Below are 20,218 nucleotides of genomic sequence, written 5' to 3' on the forward strand. Positions count from 1 at the left end.
TGGAGACACATCCGGCCTTGAGGCCATCCCAGATTGAGCGTTCCGGCCGACTACCGGCATCAACATTCCCAGCGAGGAGAGCAAACACTGGGCCTCTTTCTGTTTGTCCATGGCTGACCCTTGCTCCTGGGAACAGGGGTCGTATGGCGTGCTGGAAGCACTCTGGAAATAGCTCGAGGAGTGGCTCGAGGAGTTTGTCTGTTTGATGCTGCGATAGTCAGCTATTGGGCACTCTAGAATTGCGTGCTGAGCTGGCGACGACGAATTGGTTAGAGCTGTTTTCTCCTATGGTATTTTTCACTCCTGTCTCATTCGGAAGACGCAGAGTCTTGATTTTGCTGTTTAGCATCTAGGATACGCCTCCGTACATAAGACAGCCTGTGGTCGTTTATAAAAACTCGACGACAGGTTGGTGAATCAATCGAGCCTTGATCTTTTACAAATCACCATTGACAATGTCGAAACTAGGGACATTTCGAGCATTCTACCTCGTAGCTTTGTGCTGCGTAGGGTCTTTCTTGTTTGCATACGACACTGGTATCATTGGTGGTATCCTTACCTTTCAAGGTTTCCAAGAAGACTTTCGTTATGGACCGTCCCAGAAAGCCAACGTCGGGTCAAACTCAACAAGTCTGCTACAGGCGGGAGGTCTGCCACTTCTCAAATTTTCTACAGTCAGAGAGCCTCTGCTGATTATGTCTTACCAACAGCCTTCTTCTCCTGCTTCTTCATCTGGCCCTTCACCGCGAAATACGGCCGAAGATGGTCAATCATCCTCGCCTCCATAATATTCTGCGCCGGCGCAATTGTCCAATCAATCAACACTCACTCCCTCGCCGCCTTCTATGTCGCTCGAGTCGTCAGCGGTATTGGCGTAGGCATGGCCACCGTCGTGATCCCCATGTACTCGGCAGAGATGGCCCCCAGGAACATCCGCGGAATGCTCGGCAGCATGTTCCAGTTCTTTTTCACGATGGGTGTCATGACGTCCTACTTTGTAGACTATGGTGTGAGCAAGCATGTTGAGTCTTCAACGAGGCAGTGGCAGATTCCTGTCGGCTTGCAACTCGTTCCTGGGGCGATTCTCGGATTGGGCATGTTGCTTTGCAAAGAGAGTACACGATGGCTGGCCAAGACAGGACGGAGGGAGGAAGCACTGCAGTCTCTGATTTGGGTTCGGGGTGGCGATGCACCCGAGGTCCGAGAAGAGTGAGGTTCCCGGTCCTATGAAGTGTAACATGAATGCTGATGAGACCGCAGGTTTGCCGAAATTATTGCCAGTATCGAAGAAGAGAGAAACCAAAAAGAGGGCCTCACATGGAGAGAGTTGATCCAGCCTGTCAACCGATACCGTATCTTTCTCATCATTGCTCTACAAATCGGTACCCATCCAAAACGCATACAACGTACGCCCCTTTGACTTGGGCTGACATATTTTCTAGGCGTCCAACTCACTGGCAATACCTCTCTGGCTTACTGTAAGACCCAAAATATCATACTCAATTTTCCTAGTTTCTAAACACTGACATTGTCCGCAGACGCCCCGCAAGTGTTCGCAGCCGTTGGTGCAGGCCAGAATAACCTCCTCATCACAGGCTTCTTCGGTCTCGTCAAGGTCGTGTCATGTCTCTTCTATCTTCTTTTCCTCGTCGAACGTATCGGACGCCGCGGTTCGCTGTTGGGTGGAGCATTCCTGATGGGGACCTACATGCTCATCATCGCCTGCCTCACCGCAACCCACCCGCCCAAATCCGTGGACCAGGGTTTGACCTCGACAGCCATTGCCTCAATGACGATGATCTACCTCGAAGCCATGTCGTACAACATCTCATGGGGTCCAGCACCATGGGTAAGTTTGAAACATTCTTACACCTTACAAGATGCCACTAACCGAGATCCAGGTTTACATGGGTGAAATCTTCCCATCTCGAATCCGCGAAGCTGGCATTGCCATCGGCACTTCAACGCAATGGCTCTTCAACTTTGTCTTCTCACAAGCTACGCCACATGCCGTTCAGAACCTCGGGTGGAAGACATTCTTGATGTTTTGCATCTTCAATTGGGCACTCGTCGTATTTGTCTGGTTCTTCATCAAGGAGACTAAGGGGAAGTCTCTCGAAGAGATGGACACACGTAAGTTTCTTGCAAGCTAACGTCTAGCAAAAGGCTAATCTGGCTTCCCAGTATTTTCTGGAACGTCTGTCAGGAACGACTCAGAGAATTTCGTCAAAGAAAATGGTGAAAAGAGGGAGCCCACTTCAGTTCTCGGGAACATCAATGAGAAGCTTCAGTGAAAGCAAGTGTCATATTCGGCATCATTCAAGGGTCACAATACTATCGCAACGAAGAATGTTTGCTGGAACAGGAAGTTGAGTCAACGATGCCAGTATGAATTTCCAAAGCTGCACGCTCCCTTCAGTGTGTGTCTAATGCAATCATAAAACCGTGATGTTCGCTATTACACCCAGTCCCTCTACGACTGACAGAAAGCCCTGCTGATGCCAATATCCAACGATACCGAAAAGCTCCCCAAAACGTCGAGCATGCCATACTCTAATGCGCCATTCAGTCTCCACGTCACTACCACTTCATATTTTCTGCCGCGTATGCTGATTGTTTGTCTTCTTCAACCCCCTCTGTCATCACAGTGACTCCTAGTGGGCTTCTCGATCGTCCATACCGGGGGTATGGCATCGGAGAGCGGTGTCGATGGCGGGCTCGACTATTGTTCAAGGGTTCTCGGAGCATTTTGCGAAGGTTCTTTCGATTCCACTCGTGCGCCTCCTCCCATTCGCAAAACTCTTGCAGCTCGTGATAATGGTGCCAGATGCCCTCCAAAAACTCGACCGAGATGGCGGAAGGTCTTTTCTCCATGCTGGGGCACTCCACTTGCTGTTGATCATCATTGTGTGCCATGGCAGATTCGGATGAGCCCTCGAGTTGTGCCGCTTCAAGCGATCCGTCGTCTTCTTCCCGCTCCAAGCCTCTATCACTCTCAACATTCTCCACGTGTTCGATGTAAACACCTGGGGGAAATTTCTTTCCAGCATCTCCTTGACTCGTTGTCGATAGTGCGTCGCTCATGGGTATATCGGCTTGTGGCTCAAGTGGGTTCCCTGAAGTTGATGTTTCTGGAACTGATATGCCTTCTAGCTTGCCACTTTGAGTTTCTGGTTCGGCTGGCATGTCTGCCATCTCTGTATCGCGCTGCTCGAGGTCTTCGGCATCACCCAGAAATACGTCTGAGCTGCTGCTGGGTTCCGTTCTTGATGTGTTGCGTTTGTTTCGATCGGATCCGAGGTCTGTGGCAGCAAGTAACCATAGCAGAGTGTTGATATCTGAACGCTGGTCCGCCGGGTCATTCTCGTGAGGAGGCTGATAAACGAATGGTATACGTTCCTCGGGTTCTTTCCCTTTTCCGCTTTTCGAACCGTTTTCGGAATCGTGTACAGGTGGATCATCCCAAAACTCCATGTTCTCTTCTGCACCCTCTTCCAGATCCCAGTCGAAATCATATGACACCTCCAGATTGGAGGCAGCAAACTCGGTTATCACTTCAGGGCTGGCCAGTTCCACCGCCCGCTCGAATGCATTTTCGAACATTTCGGCCTGTTTCCGGGCATCCCTGACTCGCATCGCACGCAGCGTTGACGAGAACATGGCTGAGTAGGTAAAAGACTGTACTCGGCGCGTGCATAGATATGCTTGGGGTATTCATCAGTTACTGGGAGGAAATTCGGTGGGAGTCTGGAGACTGGTGTGTGGATGGATGATACGATGTTGAAGAATGGATGTCGTTGTCTGGCGACCACCAAGGAGCGTGGAAATGGAAGTTCGTCTGTTCCACTGGTGGTTTCCCGACACCAGAAACAAACTCTTGAGGAAATTGCGTGATTCAGTCTTTCCCGCGGGATGTTTGGTGGTGATGCTTCTTGCCTAGTGTTTGACTGTTTGTGGGATGACTCCTTCCACCCAAGCAAACCAAGGTGCTCTGCAAAGTTCAAGAGCACCGATGACTGCCTTGCTGCCTTCTTTCTGCACAGGCTTGAAGAATTAAGTTAGAATGAGTCTCATCGCAGCAGGATAAGCTGCTTCATATACTCACTACATGACTCACTTGGCTTATGTAGTGAATCACATTTGAGCTTTCGTCCAAAGCTTAGGAGTGAATGTGTACTAATTTATCTGAACAGAACGGATAGCTGTCTGCCAGCGCTCTTACTGCTTTTTGAACTTCGTCACAGCTTCACTTTCATCGCACCTTTGATGTGATAAGCTGATTAGATGCCAGGTGATTGACATTACATCCGCCCATTCAAGGTGATCAAGCAAACATTTGTGTAAACCTGAGAAAATGGGGCTTGGGATATTCCCATTCTACGTTCTCATTCATCGTAAGCTATGAGCTTTTGAGATGCGAATGAAGGTGATTGAGTCCTCACTTGAGTACGTTCTTTCATTCACCCCTCAACTATCCGCAATATTTTGCACTATATCGCAAGGACCTTGAATTCTAATTGTGAGTAATACTTGTCAGTCTTGACCCAGGCCTCCTATATTTGTATGCCGAGTGAGATTCAAACAGCGACGTTTTGTCAGGCCTTTGAGAACTTTCACAAAGAACCTTCCTTCTTTTGTTCTTTTGTTGTGGGAGCCATAAGATGATTCCCGTCTCACCTCTTTGTGTCACCAAAGAGTGACAATGAAGGCACAGTTATCTCCTGCACTAGCCTTCTCAGCCACGCCCACACACAACATGCGACAGGGCAATAAGCATCATGCCTTTTCACTGCCTGGCCACGGATTCCCCCTCAAGGCCCAGGGGCCATGGCACGGAACTGGTCTTCCAAGAAGTTCCTCATCCTTCCGGCCTCCTCCGTCTCGATACCCTCACCCCGCTGTGATTGATCAAGTCAGAGGACTTTTTAATATTGCCTTTACCTCCTTCCAACTTTTCATTTTCCAGTCAAGGTGCTTTCCTTGAAACTTCTCGCCTCACCAACCGCCTATTCCCACCACATTTTTGTTTCACCCTCGGAAGCTTCAAGTAATTCGTCGGGTCTCTCATCGTCAGTCTTCAATCATTCCACGTCTAGTTCATGGGGAAATGGCCGAATCCATCGAGACGGAGTATCGCTTGATCAAGCATCGCCGTCGTGTCAGCATCATCGCCGCCAAAGCCAGACAATTCGCCCGCGACGGGATCAAGTATCGCGTGTACCACAAGACCACCAACAGCACTCGGGTCAGCACTCGACAGGCGGATGAGATCATCGACATCAGTGGATTGGATCATGTCATCACTGTCGACCATCGCCGGCGCCGCGCAGCTGTCGAGCCCAACGTGACGATGGGAAGCCTTGTCACCGCCACGCTCAAGCACGGTCTCATTCCTGCAGTCGTCCCCGAGTTCCCTGGCATCACCGTGGGTGGCGCCTTTTCCGGCACTGCGCTCGAGAGTTCATCATTCCGCTATGGTCACTTTGAAAAGTCTGTCGCTTCTCTCGAGGTCATCCTTGGAAACGGCAACATCGTCACCGCCTCGCCCGTCGAGAACTCGGACCTCTTTAGTGGTCTCGCTGGCTCTTGTGGTACACTTGGCATATGCACAATCATCGAAGTCAAGCTTGTTCCTGCTCGCCGATTTGTCGAGCTCAACTATCTCCCAGTTCACTCCGCTGCCGAAGCTTTGAACACCATTCAACCCTACACCGCCGACACTTCGCCCGTCGATTTCGTCGAGAGCATCATGTTCGGCCCAAACGATGGCGTCATCATTACTGGCACCATGACGGATGAGAAGAAGCAGGGCATGCCTGTTGTTCGCTTCAGCCGAGCTCATGATCAGTGGTTCGCGCTACATGTGCACGAGTCTGTCCCTCACGTCAGAGATACCAGCTGCATACTCTGCACGCTTTCGGAATCTCGCTCAGTTGACAAGAGAAGCACAATCACTGACCTGGTACCGATCAAGGATTATCTCTTCCGATACGACAGAGCCTCTTTCTGGATGGGAGCCTACGGTCAGAATCCCGACACCTTCAACGGTCTTACACGCCTTCTTCTCAATCCCATCGTGAAGGCTGAGTGCTTGTTCGCTGGTATCCATCACGGCAGACAGAATCGCACAATGTTCTTTCAAGATATTACGCTGCCGGGAAACACCTGTGCGGCCTTCCTCGACTGGCTCGACAACAACCTGGGGATTTATCCTGTCTGGATCTGCCCTGTAAGAGTCATTCCCGACAGTCACAGCCGTCGACGCTACCACAATATCAATATCAATGTACGACTGTGGGGTCCCAAGACCATCCACGGGCCTGATGACATTCCAGGTCGCGACGGCCCCGAGGCCTTTGAGCGATTCATCCGGGACAATAAGATGATTGAGCAGGCTACTCGCGATCTCGGCGGTACCAAGGTGGTCTACGGCGACAACTACTACACGGAAGAGGAATTCTGGCGAATTTACAACAAGGAGTTTTACGATGAGCTCCGCGACAAGTGGGGTGCTGCCGGCCTTCCCAGCCTCTGGGACAAGCTCGGCAACCCGAACCCGACCTACAAGGAACAGACTTCTCGCTCCAAGGCTATCATGAAAGTTCTCCTGAAGCGCGACTATCTCCTCAAGAAGTGACGCAGAGGCGGGCAGAACGCAGAGCAAGATACGAAGCACTAGAGTTGGAGACAGGGGGTGAGGGAGCCTTGGGTGAAGACTGTATTTGAGTATAGGATGAGGCGTTAGGGCCTTCGAAGAAATGCTTTGGTTCGAGGACAGTCGGGAGACGCAATGGTGACATGGGTCGATACGCGAACGGGTGGAAGAGGTGTATTTCGCGAGCATTCGATTCGTTGCTTAGCACAAAGTCGCCCATACGCACAGCAGAGACAGCATTATCAGATCGGTAGTGGATAGGAACAATTCCACATAGTACTTAGCAAATTCCTTCTCTCCCGTGACTGACACCCAGGGTTCCCCACAGAATATCGGGATCGAGGCGTCCCCGAACATCAGACGATGTAGGTGTTTGGATCTGGCGGGGTTTGAACGCACGCAGATCTCCAGATCCCGGAGATCCACAAACGGCGATGGCCCCCCGGCCAGCTGCACGTTGAGAACCGCGCCGCTGCCGGGAAGACGGGAACTAAATTAAGAGCATCCACAAGATCTCGCCTGATCGACCCGGAGGAAAACGGCAGTCGGGATGCTGTTTACGTCAGAGGCAACATGCCATTCTGCAGCGCGGCTTTTGCCCAGCTTTCCCGTGGCACCCGGACGAAGTTCGCATAGCTCGGAATTAGGTCCAAGGGGACTGCTTGATGCGCGTTCTTCCGAGTCTCTACTACCTACCACCTGTGAGGAATGATGTGGGTATCCGCAGTGCTTGAGTCGTGTCACAGCCTGTCCGTCTGGTTACTGTTCGTCAGCTCGGAACTTCTCGAACATCAGTCACGCCACAAAAGTGTTGGCGGCCTATGGAAAATGAAATGCGGACTAGAAACTTGCGCAACTCAGACCCGAATGCCCGGATAGTATCAATAGGCAGCACCACATACGGCGTTTGTAAATCAAGCGAGCAAGTGGCATCAACCTGTGTTGAAGAACTCAGAAATGCAAGTTGTCAAATGTAGTCTGCAATATGGTTCGCAAAGCCCGACGGCGACGAATTAGTCAATCCATTTCAATAAAGTCAGTCTTGAGAGGAAGAAGAAATCATAAAAAGGCTTCAGCATCGCGGCTTGGTTCATCTCTTTTTCCTTCCAGATCATCACACTCACACAAGTTCATCAATCATCAAGACTTCTAGTCTCATACAACCATCAACTCAACTGCCTTCGAATCTTTTCGATACCAACATCCGCCAACATGCCTATCACCAAGTACAAGGCCGCCGCCGTCACCTCCGAGCCCGGTGTAAGCCTCGATGCCATCTTCCTCCCTTTCCACTTATACTTATAACTGACTTTCCTAGTGGTTCGACCTTGAGGGTGGTGTTCAGAAGACCATCAACTTCATCAACGAGGCTGGCCAGGCTGGCTGCAAGCTCGTTGCCTTCCCCGAAGTTTGTAAGTGACCCCTCCTCGCCTCAAACTTCTTCACCATGCTGATACCCCCACAGGGATCCCCGGTTACCCATACTGGATGTGGAAGGTCACCTACCTTCAGTCCCTCCCCATGCTCAAGAAGTACCGCGAGAACTCCCTCCGCGTCGACTCTGAGGAGATGCGCCGCATCCGCCGCGCCGCTCGCGATAACCAGATCTTCGTCTCCATGGGCTTCGCCGAGCTTGACCATGCCACCCTCTACCTCGCCCAGGTCTTCATCGACCCCACCGGCGCCATCATCAACCACCGCCGCAAGATCAAGCCCACCCACGTTGAGAAGCTCGTCTACGGTGATGGCTCCGGCGACACCTTCATGTCCGTCTCCGAGACCGAGATCGGCCGCGTCGGCCAGCTCAACTGCTGGGAGAACATGAACCCCTTCCTCAAGTCCCTCAACGTCTCCCAGGGCGAGCAGGTTCACGTCGCCGGATGGCCCATTTACCCCGGCGTCCAGCGCCAGGTGTCCCCTGACCCGGCTACCAACTACGCCGACACCGCCTCCGAGCTCGTCACCCCGGCCTATGCCATCGAGACCGGCACCTGGGTCCTCGCTCCCTTCCAGCGCCTCTCCGTCGAGGGTCTCAAGAAGAACACCCCCGAGGGCGTCGAGCCCGAGACCGACCCCTCCGACTACAACGGCCACGCCCGCATCTACAAGCCCGACGGCAGCCTGGCTGTCCCTAAGCCCGACAAGGACTTTGACGGTCTCATGTTCGTCGACATTGACCTCAACGAGACCCACCTCACCAAGGTCCTCGCCGATTTCGCCGGCCACTACATGCGCCCCGATCTCATCCGCCTCCTGGTCGACACCCGCCGCAAGGAGCTCGTCACCGAGGCCGACCCCCAGGGCGGCATCGCTTCCTACAGCACTTACCACCGCCTCGGCCTGGACCGCCCCCTGGACTCCAAGCCTGAGCTGCACGAGCGCGACGAGCAGGAGACTGCCAAGCGCATCTCCAAGGAGCCTGCCGCTAAGCCTGTCAAGAAGCTCTAAATGCTCTAGCTGGCTTTCAGCAGCAATCCGGGACTCTGAACATCAGTGCCCGCCTGTAAAAATCCCATTTGTAATATGAAGAATGATTAGACTGTACATAGAAAATCTCATCTCGGGTCTTTTGGCCTTTTGAAACAAAGTCTACCACTGGTGCCTATTCTAGTTGCGCGTCCCTAAACGTGTCATAAACTCTACATTCTATCTGATGAAGATGTATTCTTAGTTCGCTCTACCCTGCCTTTGCTTTCACTCTAGATCTCACACACTCTCTCCATTGAAGCGAGCAAGTTTCCCGGCCCCACGTTACGTCTTGGAGATGATCGGTCCACCTTAGGCGGCGCGGGGTTTGAAACTGAGGGGCAAACTTTTTGTCTCCGTTGCATTCTGCTGCCATTCTATGGCGCCAAAATATCCGTGCTCCAGCGCTTTTGACTAAGAAGACGGAAACATCTCGTAAAGTTTCCGAATTCAGGTTGTATTAAAGCATCAAAAGCATCACAGTGATACCATTGCGAGTATTGACGTCTCTGCTACCAATCGAACCGCCTCACATGATCACAATGTTGGCAAAGATCGTTCTACCATGGTTCTTCATGACCATCTCCTTGATCTACCTATGGTTCACCATCTTCAAGCTCGCCATTACCGGTGACGTCAAGACCCTGTCGAATTGGTCCGCACTCAAAGAGGCCTGGTTCGGCGAGTTCTGGAAATTCATGGGCCCTAAAGCCAAAGCCAGCGCAGAGGACAAAGTCCTGCCGCTCCTTGAGGGTCGAATTCGGAACGGGCAGGTCTCCGAAAGAGGCGCCAGCAAGCCTATCGAAGGTGTTGTCCTCGAAATCGGAGCCGGCAGTGGGATGTGGACCGAGTCGCTCGCCACCGTCGTCCGGTCCGCCAAGGCCGAGTCCCGTGCAGCTCCGACCAAGATCTATGGCGTCGAGCCGAACCCGGTGTCTGCTGCATCGCTGAAACGACGTGTCGAAGAGGTCGGCTTAAAAGGAACCTACCAGGTTGTGCCGGTAGGCATTGAGGATTTGCAAAATGAGTCGGCTTGGGGCGGACGGATCGAGCCCGGTAGCGTCGACTGCATCATGACTGTCCAGTGCCTCTGCAGCATTCCGGAGCCGGAGAAGAACATACGGCTGCTTTACAACTACTTGAAGAAGGGCGGCCGATGGTACGTCTTTGAGCATGTCAAGGCGGAGCAAGGGCTACTCATCCCACTTTTTCAACGTGAGAACCCTTTTCTATACCTTCGAGCATGCATCACACTAACATTCCTACCCAGAATTCACAAATATCTTTTGGGAGCACATGATGGGTTCTTGTCAATTGTGCCGAGCCACTGGGCAGACATTGCGGCAAGTTGGCTCCTGGAGCGAGGTGGACTTGGCCCAACCGCCGGATGAGTCAAGCAGCGACGTGATTCCTCATGTTGTGGGAGTTCTCACCAAATAGTCGGTCACTCAAAGTTTTAAAAGCACGGCTTGAGATGGAAGGTTTGGAAAAGATGAACAATAGCCTTGTCAATTACAACACTACGTGACACTCTTGCATACTTAGCCTGCGTACTTGATCGTGCATGCAACGATATAGTTCTTGGAGTATTGCCTAGGATCTCATGCTTCTATCAGAAAGCCCGTACTATTTATAGCATCTTCAGGCAGTCCGAAGGATGCAGTGGCCTTACTCGGCTTCTGGTAGCCCAGCAAGCTTGAGGCCCAATGACCACAGCCTCTCAGCTTTCTCCTGGTCGTACGCCCACATAGCGTATCCTGAGCCAACATCACCAGTTGCGGGATCCCATGCGCCAATAATTTGGCAGTCCTCAAGATACTTACCACCCCGGCCCTCCAAGTCCTTGCTAACCGCCGCCCACACAGTAGTCGCGGCTCCCTGCTCAGCGCTCTTCCAATGCTTGGCGAGGGCCTCATTCCTCCCCCATGCCTCCTTCAGTTCGTCAGGGACATGTTGCTGAAGGCCGCTCAAGATGCCCCCTGGGTGGAGACTGAAGGCATGGAGGTTTTGAGATCCATATCGGCGTTCCACCTCGTTGGCCATCCATACAAGAGCAGTCTTGCTCTGGCCATAAGCCTTCCAGGGGTCGTAGTTTCCAGTCCAATTAAAATTGTCAAATTGGACCTCGCAGGCTCTATGCAAGCTTGAAGAGACGTTGACTAGCCGCGAAGGGAATTCTGGGGTCGAGGAAGCAACAAGAATAGGTTTGAGGAGTTGAAAGAAGAGGAAGTGGGCGACATAGTTGGTGCCAAACTGGGTCTCGAACCCATCGGAAGTCTTGCCCTCAGGTGTCGCCATAACACCCGCATTGTTGATGAGGATGTTCAAGATCTTGCTCTTTGTCGCGAAGTCTGCGGCGCAGGCCCTGACGCTCGTGAGATCATTCAGGTCAAGCGTCAAGAGATGGACTCGGTCTTTCTGGGACATGTCGCCCAAGGCAGCTTTCGCCTTGTCAGGATTGCGAACCGCCAAGTACAAGGTTGCACCTGTTACCAACAGCGCACTCGCCGTCTCAACTCCCAGGCCGGAGGAACAGCCAGTGATGAGGACGACCTTGTCAGAGAGCTTGTCTTCAAGGCCCTCGTCTTTGATGATTTGAAGGGCTGTAGGACGAGCATCCCCAGGACCTTGAGGAGAAAGATGGAAAGAGGCATATTTTGAAGACATGACGTAAAAACAGGAGACTGACCAGCCGCTTGTTGGGGATTTCAAGTGTATAGAGATGGAAAGTGTAATTAGGTGTGGCATGCTTTCAACACCCACCAGGTTATGTCAAATCGACCGACCTGACCCTTTATACTCGATTCTCAGACATACAAAAAGCCATCAGCGCGCAGGCAACATGACCTCTCTCGGAATTAATGTTCGTAAGTCCAGAAGTGTCCTATTCATCCGCCGTCGATTTGGCTAAGCATGCATCTCATTACCATATCCCCGCGTCGCCGCATTGCGCCTTCCTCACTCGCTAGTCAACGTGCGGCATGCGGCCGCATTGCCCGCGTTGGAATACCCAGCCGGGAACTCCAGACTCTCACCCCATTCACTTCATAAGTGGTCTCTTGTTAAATACTTCAGGTAGAATTTGCTTTCAATTATACTGTGTCCTTTTCAATCGAAAGCTTGGTTTCAAACTTCCTTGCTACCTACTAGAGGCTCTGGGCCTGTGGCAAACTCACTCATCGCAGGCGGCCGCGTCGGCCGCATTATCGGTCCCCAGCCGGTGTCGGAACAAGATGACAAGAACAGGTTGCTTGGATCATTACCACGCATGAAACTGCTATACATGCTCCTGCCGATCAAACATTCTATTCGAACCGATACTTACTTGTCTTATTCTTCTGTCGATTTACAATATGCAAAAAATGGTAGGCCTCAATACGTCCGTCTGACGAAAAACTTTGGCTTCCCTGACCCCTTTCTTGTCCGGAAACCATAGTGGGGCTCTGCTTGACAAGGAGGCCTGGAATAAAGCGTACGTGATAGCGCAGGACTTCATACGTCAGAATCTTGCTGTGCAGATACCTCTAGATAGATCACCTCGTCGCAACATCATGTTCTTCGGGTTTGGGGTTTTCTAATATTACTTGAAGTTCAAATTCTAGACTATCACACATTGCCCATGTGGATCAACAAATTTCGAACAAAGAAGGAATCCTAATCATTCCTATGCTAGATACTACAATTTTGATGCCATCTCCCCCGATACCCTAGCACTAGGGTGCTACTGCTTGACGGAGGCAAAAGATTTAATGGTGTCAACAACACAATGTTCAAAATCCGCGTACTTCATGCCCAGAATCTCGACGCTGCGTGTGGTGTTCGTTTGGTAAACCTCCTTGGGCAATTCTAGACAGCAGTCAGTGTTAAAATATATCGAGTAAGTCATCATCAAAGCGTCTACGTACCGCCGCCCTTGGTGCATTTGGAAGGCAAAGCTGACTTGTATTCCGGGAAGTGCTTCCGGATGATATCGATGGTCTCACGGTTTGAGCAGTAGCCGTTCGTGATGAAGAAACGTTTGTTGCCGGCTTCTTCCTTCTCCATGGCCGCTACATGGGCAAATGCCACATCTCGGACATCGGCGAAGATGGGGTTCTGTGATGGACACTTGAGTCAGCCGAAGTGCGCCGAGATAATCGGATTTACGGCAGGGAAGATTGGCTGACCTGAGTGGGAGGGATCTCCTTCTTCGCCGACCCAAGAATGAAGCTGCGGATAAATTGGTTTGAGGTGTTGAGGGCATCAAGGGAAGCCAGGCTCTGCACAGCAGGACCAAAGACGAGGGGTGGTAGGATTGTGGAAATGGAAAACGCAGGAGACTCGGCTTCGAGGAAGTCCCAAGCTGCCTTTTCAGCAAACTTCTTGCTTGCTGTTTACTTGTCAGTTACGTAGCAATTACCAAGTGCCGCATTCAGCGCGATCTCGAGACAGTAGGGGTCAACTTACCAGAGTAACCAGCGCCAGCGCTCTGCAACGCCTGTTCCATCGTGATGGGGTTCCAGTCACTCTCGTCATAAGTGTGACCGGGCCATAGCCCCTTGGAAATGTCCATCATGGAACCGAACGATGACGTGATGACCACGCGCTTAACCGACGGAGCATGTTGCTTGATAGCTTGCAGGATACCGGTTGTTCCGTTGATAGCGGGATCAAGGAGGTCCGCCTTGATGTCAGTCACGTTGAAGTGAAAGGGACTTGCAGTATGAATGACCGCTTCAAATGGTGGGTCAGATTTGACGGCATCGGAGAATGCATCGTTCTGTGCCACATCGGGGACAATGGCGAAAGCCAGCTTGTCGGCTCCAATATCAGGATATGACTGCTTGATCGCGTCTGCTTTGGCCTGGCTGCGGACACTTGTGACCACAGAGTGTCTACATGAATGATTTAAGCTGAGAACCATCACATAACCTTCATCTGAGGATTGGAATGTTTCTTACCCGCGTTCAAGAAGAAGCTTGAGGATGTGTGTAGCAATGAAGCCACTGCCTCCGGTAAGAAGAACTCTGGTCATTTTTGGGAAGGCTGGATATGTGAAATTGCTAAGGAGATGGTTTAATGTCGATAGAATTGCGACAACGTGGGTTGTAATGGTGTATATCTTGCCAGTGATACAGGCAATCTTTACTATGGAATAACTGATCGTTAAATACGGGAGATTAGAAAGCACGTGTAAGCCGACTCTATTTGCATGTATTCGTATCATTCACGGACTTAACATCATTACGTCAGTCATTTAGACGGAGAGTACGGACATAGGAATCAGTATGTCTGGCAGTGTCGCTGACACGGCCGTGCTTCCTGCCCACTAAGAAAGTATCCGCTAGCCTTATGGACCCGGGAATGGTAAAGGAACAGCTTTCACTCCACAATGACTCTCCGTGTGCCTGGCTGTAGGTCCTAAATGGCCCTACTCGGCAGTTAAACCGGCATAGCGTTCCCGAATCCGAGCTGACGGATCCGGCCCCAGGCTCAGATATTAGTATTACAGGCTACTACAGACAGCCACGTATACGCGTATTTGTCCAATCAAAATCCCAGCCATACACATCATCGTCTATCCGATTACCTTTATGGTGGTTGAGGATAAACCTTCGAGAAAGAGAAAGAAGCACAAGAGGAAAGAAGAGCGGCTTGTTTCCGCACTCTCGTCTGCTCAATCAAGAAACCGGGCCGCAACTTGACTCAAGCACCCTTGCCCTTGACTTAGAGTCCTGCTTGTTGTTTTTCTAATCTAACGTACAGCAATGACAGACGTCAGCTAGTTGCATCGCGGCTTGACTTTCGTCCGTACAGACCTGGTGCTCAGTGGAGTGAGCTGCCAGGCGCAGTGGAAGCAATTCAGGCTATCTTCTCCAGTAGAGCGAAGGGAGGTAGGCAACAAGGTAGTAGAAATATGACGGCGAAACCGCATTCGTCTCTCGAATTGACTCCTTAGCACTCACTCTTCATCCATTCGTTATCATTCGAAAATTGGCAAAGCTTCACTCTCTCAGTGATGCAATCTCTCGTCGCAGGTGCTATTACGCTCGCCTGCACCGCAATCGTCTCAGCGGCATGCATCGAAACAGGCAATACTTCAACTAGTCTACCAATTGTAGACTTGGGCTATGAGCTTCATCAAGCTCTCAACTTCGATGTAAGTGGCAGCTGATGTCTGAGGGTTGATTGTTCCAAAGAGGACGCTCAACTTCACGATGCTCAAAACTCACCAATCACAGACCTCGAGTGAAGCATACAACTTCTCCAACATTCGATATGGAGCCCCACCTATTGGAGATCTTCGCTTCGCTGCCCCGGTACCTCCTGCAACGGACAGATCTGTTGTACAGAAGGGTGAAGAGGCCCGAATCTGCCCACAGGCCCTCCCGGAATGGACGCCGAGCCTGATCGAACAAGCATACCAATACCTTTTCGGTCCCAATATCTCGATATCTGCTAATCAGCTCCTCGACTCGAGAGCTAGCGAAGACTGTCTGTTTCTTGACGTGGTGGCCCCGAAGAAGATCTTCGATGCTGCCAGGTCCAATGGGACTGCTACTAAAGCACCCGTGAGTAGACGCTCTTTGGATTCATAGTCTATTCTCATCGTCAAAGAAGCCCAAGCTAACACGGAGGAATCAAACAGGTCCTCGTATGGATCTACGGCGGTGGCTATGACACCGGCTCCAAGGCTGGACTAAACAGCGGTTCGCCTGCTGGCCTTTTGAGACAAGGCAACCACGATTTTGTCTACGTTGCTCTCAACTACCGCCTTGGTGCTTTCGGATTCCTTAGCGGTCCGAAATTCACAACCCAGGGAGGCGTTGCCAATGCTGGACTCCTCGACCAGAGACTTGCGCTGGAGTGGATTCAACAGAACATTCACCTTTTCGGCGGAGACCCAGCCCGCGTGACTCTTGCAGGAGAGTCCGCTGGAGGAGGTTCACTCGTATATCAGACAACTGTGAGTCGAGGAATAGTATCCTATGCAAGTGAAAGCTTCTAACAAAGGGATCTTCCAGGCTTTCGGCGGCTCTCAAGGCTCAGTTCCCTTTCAACAGATCATCCCGCAGTCCCCAGCGATCCTCCCATCTCCGCCAGCCCAGAACCAGGACGACATCTTTGCCGAATTCCTATCGCGTCTAAATGTCAGCACCCTTGCCGAAGCTAGGCAACTACCATCCGCCTCTGTGATTGCAGCCAATAGCGATCAGATCTTTGCCGGCCGCCTAGGTAGCTTCACCTTCAGCCCGGTAGTTGACGGCACCTTTGTTCCGGCCGAGCCTGCAGTCTTGATCTTGGAGGGGAAGTTCGATACCAAAGTCAAAGTGATGGCTGGCTCAAACACCAACGATGGTCTCTTCTTCGGTTCCTTCGACATCACAGACGACGCTGGCTACCGCGACTGGATGTCCCTCACCCTTCCCGGTGCCAGCGCCGACTCGATCGATTACATGGCAACGGAGTTATACCCGCCCATCCTCAACGGCTCCTATGGATACACGGACCACATCGCTCGTACTGCTCTCACCATGCAGGACTTACTTTTCCGGTGCAATGGTCTTGCTCTCGCGAGGGCATTGAACGGCACGACTCATCAGTACGAGTTTGGCGTCTACCCCGCCATGCACGCTGCGGATGTTGAATACACCTTTTCCGATAACGGGGTCGGTATGCCTAGTCCAGAGACTGCGATTGCCTTGCAGCGATACATGACCAGTTTCACTCTTAGCGGAAGTCCCATGGAAAGGGAGTGACGGACTTCCCGATGTACGGACAGGACAAAAACGTCTTGCTCTTAAACGCCACTGGTCAGTATGTCAGCCGGTATGACAGCTTCACAACCGACCGTTGCATCGGGCGGGACAGAGTTATTGCATCTCTTTCAGCTTGAACAAACCGTAGCTCTCATACATAACCCATCAATCAGTGTGGTCAGAGTTGAGGCCATCTCAAAGGGCGTCATGTAAGATCCGGACTAGAACTAGCGATGTATCTCTACACGTTCTTCCCGAACAAGGATTAGGTAGTAAACGTCCCTGCAAATCATAACTTTTTACTCATAGCTGCCTTCTCCGCACATTAAGGTAAGTTCCTGATACTCATGCTCTCGGCCGTTCTTCGTCATAAGTCATGTGAAACGCCGTCGTCTTCCTGATAGCCCGCCGATCCTCCACCTCCTCGCTCGGAGTCCTCACACGCCTTTCGTCGGCGGCTGTAGGTAAGATGTACTCCTCGCTCGTATCGTCCCCAACTTTTGGTCTAGCATGTACACTCGTCAGATGAATCCCGTTCTTTTCTTCACGGCCCTGATACGGGTGCCAGTCGTTGCGACTCGTACCGGCGTGGATGAAGTTGCTGTTGTTCGTTCGCGGTGCGGAGCCTGTGTTGTAGCTGCCGGCAGACGAGCCTTTCTTGGTTGCGAAGTATGTCGGGAAGAGATAGGTCAAGGGTAGACGGCACATTGGCAGGCAGGCGCAGATGATGGCGACGTTATCTTCGACGACTGTCCAAAGCGTGGAGGCAATGTCGACTGTGTCAATATGTAAGCATATGTTTGAAGTCATACGGAGTCTTTTTGTTACTTACAAGTGGTGTCCGGGCTTGTGGTGGAAAAGTTCAGCGTCGTCATACGTAAGATGCTCGTGATCGTGACGAAAAGGCCCAGAGCAAAGACGATCATGAGCAGCCTCTTCTGGTTGAGAGGGAGTTTCGACTGCCACAGGACGTGCTGCGGCAGTGCCATGATGAGGATATCGGTAGCGATAGAGAATCCTGCATTCGCATACCAGTTCATAGTAAGCGAGATACAAGTGCCCGGAATAGTCTTGTCCCAAGCCCTCGGAATAGGGGTACACTGCCATATCGAAGAGGCCGAGGTCGCTACCATGTAGGCCAGGATGATGCTGAGTAGCGTGTAGCAAAGGATCCGAAAGTAGCGTTGGACGAATATGCGAAGATAGAGGAGTAAGATCGATGCCTTTGTGAGGTTTATGGTGATCTTGTAGAAGATCTGGGCAACGTAGAACAACTATCAACAGTCAGACTGATGTTACATGATACCTCACTTCAACCAAGCGGCATGAGGTGTTCCTGGCTACATACCTGCAAAGTCATGACCTTATTAGGTTTAGACAGGTTTCTAATGTGCTGGCCGAACCCATACTCGCAGGAGATCATCATCAATATCGATACAGTCAGGCAGCAGATCTTGGGAGCGTCAGCAAGACAAAATAGTACCGAGTTTCTTGTAGAGTAGACTCACGAACGAGAATAGGATGGTCCAGTCGTCCCAACCAAGGCCGGATCTCATCTTGATCCTCGACCAAAACCGGATGCCCACGAAGATGGGCGTGAGTACGAAGAAGACGATGGCCGGCACCTGCACCATGAGCGCATTGCTCTCGCCGTGAATGTTCCCCTCCACCATGGCGAGTATGCAGTGTTTGATGTTGAAGCCGTAGGAGATCAAGCTGGTCTGATGAGGTTGTGGGCCCCGAGAGGCCAACGGTCTGTGGGCAAGACACTAGGATGTTGGAGGATGGTAGACGCAGATCGAGGGAGATTCCAATAAGCTGGGACGACTGGGTCCCCACGAACGGTTATATGTTCATTCCCAGACCTCTCTTGTGCAGAGTTTGTGGCTTTAGACTAGGGAGAGCCCGTCCGTCCAAGTCCGAAGGGTTCGGTAGCCTTTCCGCGGTAGAAAAATGGAAGGCGGAGATTTCATTGGGCGGCATAAAAGTATGGGAACGGGAAGAGACAACGGCCCCCCGCGTATGTCTGCCGCCAGGCACAAGTCTGCAACTCTGTTTCTTGCCCGCCCTTGCATCGAAACCGAGAAGGAGGGTGGCGTGGAACGGGCGTGACAGTCTGCAGACTACTGCAGTACTCGAAGGAGTAGTCAACCGTTGGCCACTATGCGTCTCCGTTTCCAAGAAAGGAGGGTGGATAGCCAACCAAGAGGTTCACCGAGGGACGAACGCGATTTTGGGGGCCAGGTGGAGGAAGTTCAGGGTTGCGGGTACATGGAGACAGAAAACGGCCGGTAGGCTAGATTACCGATCGCGAGATGACCAAGAGAAAACGAAATCTATATCCTTGCAGTTGTCCGCAGGTCAAGGGACAAGGAAAGTGATCACCAAAGGGTGGATGAATGGGTCGCTGCATCCGCCATCCTTTGTGGTCGTCGCCAGGATCAAATTCTGGACCGTCCTCAATGTCTTCCACACAAAACGTTCGACTCTGGAGCAGTGTTGGTTTCGGTAGAATGAACAGGCAATTGCTGAGGAACACGTTTGTGGTTCTCAGATCAATGGCGAGTGAAAGTTTGCTAATGTTTTGATCTGGCTCTATGCCCTGGACTTACGTATGCCATACCAACCAGGCGGAAGCTTGAAGGGATTGACCATTGATGGTCCTCGACAAAAAGGCCTGCATGAAAGTGAACAGCCTCGAGAGCCCAAAAGAGATGTCCGACGAACATATACCTAACCGGGATCATCCAGGCACCCTCATCTTTGTCACACTTTTACCTTTACATCTTTGCACATTGAGGAAGAGGTCTAGACATGGGCATCGGACAGCAATACCAGTTGGGTTAGGCTCTACCGTACTTGAAGGACAGACAGTGTGCTCACAGCCCGGGTGTTGTTGACGATTGCTGGGAAATGAGGTGCAGGTGATTCTGCGCCAGTGATCCTAACGGAGTACAGGGTTTCACATGTCGAAGGAATCGGTTCCGTTGCTTTCTTTTTTCTCGTTGAACTCTTCAACATCCACCAGATCCATGGTCGGACGTTCTGTCAGATGAGGAGACGGGGCGTGGAGGGTTTATGGGGTTCTGTAGCGGATTCCGGTGGTCCTCTTCGCACAAGCTGAATGGCTTTTCCCCTTGTTGGTCCGACAAAATCAGCTCACTCATCAGAGGCTTTTCGTGCTAACAATCTTTGTTGGAGCTCGTCATGAGGCTACGCCACTATTGACTTGTACCACGTATAAGAAACGCCGCAGTCCGGCTGTTGGCGTCGACTAGATCCTTCGATAGGCACTTCGGAATGTTACTTGCCATTGAGTTCTCGTTGTGGCTTGCAGTTCATCTTGGGTAAACTGAAG

The 20,218-nt window shown here is 51.6% G+C and overlaps 8 protein-coding genes across 8 annotated transcripts; 5 read left to right on the plus strand and 3 right to left on the minus strand.

Moving 5' to 3' along the window:
• Positions 1–455: 455 nt before the first annotated feature.
• HER10_EVM0001806 (uncharacterized protein) lies at positions 456–2,294 on the plus strand (the record flags this gene model as incomplete). The annotated part of the gene is made up of 7 exons (XM_035471541.1): positions 456–648; positions 711–1,209; positions 1,261–1,382; positions 1,443–1,478; positions 1,539–1,849; positions 1,902–2,133; positions 2,185–2,294. 7 exons carry the CDS (start codon positions 456–458, stop codon positions 2,292–2,294), a joined length of 1,503 nt encoding a protein of 500 aa, XP_035338018.1.
• A 2,813-nt stretch (positions 2,295–5,107) lies between these two features.
• HER10_EVM0004474 (FAD binding domain-containing protein) lies at positions 5,108–6,637 on the plus strand (the record flags this gene model as incomplete). The annotated part of the gene is made up of 1 exon (XM_035474117.1): positions 5,108–6,637. One exon carries the CDS (start codon positions 5,108–5,110, stop codon positions 6,635–6,637), a length of 1,530 nt encoding a protein of 509 aa, XP_035338272.1.
• Positions 6,638–7,778: 1,141 nt separating this feature from the next.
• Positions 7,779–9,195, plus strand: HER10_EVM0002674 (cyanide hydratase). The gene is made up of 3 exons (XM_035472376.1): positions 7,779–7,915; positions 7,974–8,067; positions 8,121–9,195. The coding sequence occupies exons 1-3, from the start codon at positions 7,868–7,870 to the stop codon at positions 9,101–9,103; spliced, it is 1,125 nt and encodes a 374-aa protein (XP_035338109.1). The 5' UTR covers positions 7,779–7,867; the 3' UTR covers positions 9,104–9,195.
• Positions 9,196–9,663: 468 nt separating this feature from the next.
• Positions 9,664–10,561, plus strand: HER10_EVM0007855 (uncharacterized protein; the record flags this gene model as incomplete). The annotated part of the gene is made up of 2 exons (XM_035477397.1): positions 9,664–10,336; positions 10,392–10,561. 2 exons carry the CDS (start codon positions 9,664–9,666, stop codon positions 10,559–10,561), a joined length of 843 nt encoding a protein of 280 aa, XP_035338602.1.
• Positions 10,562–10,789: 228 nt separating this feature from the next.
• Positions 10,790–11,788, minus strand: HER10_EVM0002123 (oxidoreductase; the record flags this gene model as incomplete). The annotated part of the gene is made up of 1 exon (XM_035471849.1): positions 10,790–11,788. The coding sequence occupies one exon, from the start codon at positions 11,786–11,788 to the stop codon at positions 10,790–10,792; it is 999 nt and encodes a 332-aa protein (XP_035338055.1).
• Positions 11,789–12,842: 1,054 nt separating this feature from the next.
• Positions 12,843–14,135, minus strand: HER10_EVM0007015 (NAD dependent epimerase/dehydratase; the record flags this gene model as incomplete). Its single annotated transcript, XM_035476582.1, has 5 exons — positions 12,843–12,967; positions 13,027–13,216; positions 13,288–13,490; positions 13,568–13,995; positions 14,062–14,135. The coding sequence occupies 5 exons, from the start codon at positions 14,133–14,135 to the stop codon at positions 12,843–12,845; spliced, it is 1,020 nt and encodes a 339-aa protein (XP_035338516.1).
• Positions 14,136–15,119: 984 nt separating this feature from the next.
• On the plus strand, positions 15,120–16,860 carry HER10_EVM0007646 (acetylcholinesterase; the record flags this gene model as incomplete). The annotated part of the gene is made up of 4 exons (XM_035477196.1): positions 15,120–15,260; positions 15,301–15,672; positions 15,750–16,067; positions 16,126–16,860. 4 exons carry the CDS (start codon positions 15,120–15,122, stop codon positions 16,858–16,860), a joined length of 1,566 nt encoding a protein of 521 aa, XP_035338576.1.
• A 187-nt stretch (positions 16,861–17,047) lies between these two features.
• HER10_EVM0010531 (uncharacterized protein) lies at positions 17,048–19,462 on the minus strand. Its single transcript, XM_035479988.1, has 4 exons — positions 18,369–19,462; positions 18,209–18,313; positions 17,693–18,134; positions 17,048–17,636 (listed from the first exon to the last, which is right to left on the minus strand). The coding sequence occupies exons 1-4, from the start codon at positions 18,531–18,533 to the stop codon at positions 17,206–17,208; spliced, it is 1,143 nt and encodes a 380-aa protein (XP_035338845.1). The 5' UTR covers positions 18,534–19,462; the 3' UTR covers positions 17,048–17,205.
• Between the last annotated feature and the right edge of the window lie 756 nt (positions 19,463–20,218).

The sequence above is a fragment of the Colletotrichum scovillei genome (genome assembly GCF_011075155.1).
Source record: "Colletotrichum scovillei strain TJNH1 chromosome Unknown Contig00001, whole genome shotgun sequence".
Classification (NCBI taxonomy): Eukaryota; Fungi; Ascomycota; class Sordariomycetes; order Glomerellales; family Glomerellaceae; genus Colletotrichum; species Colletotrichum scovillei.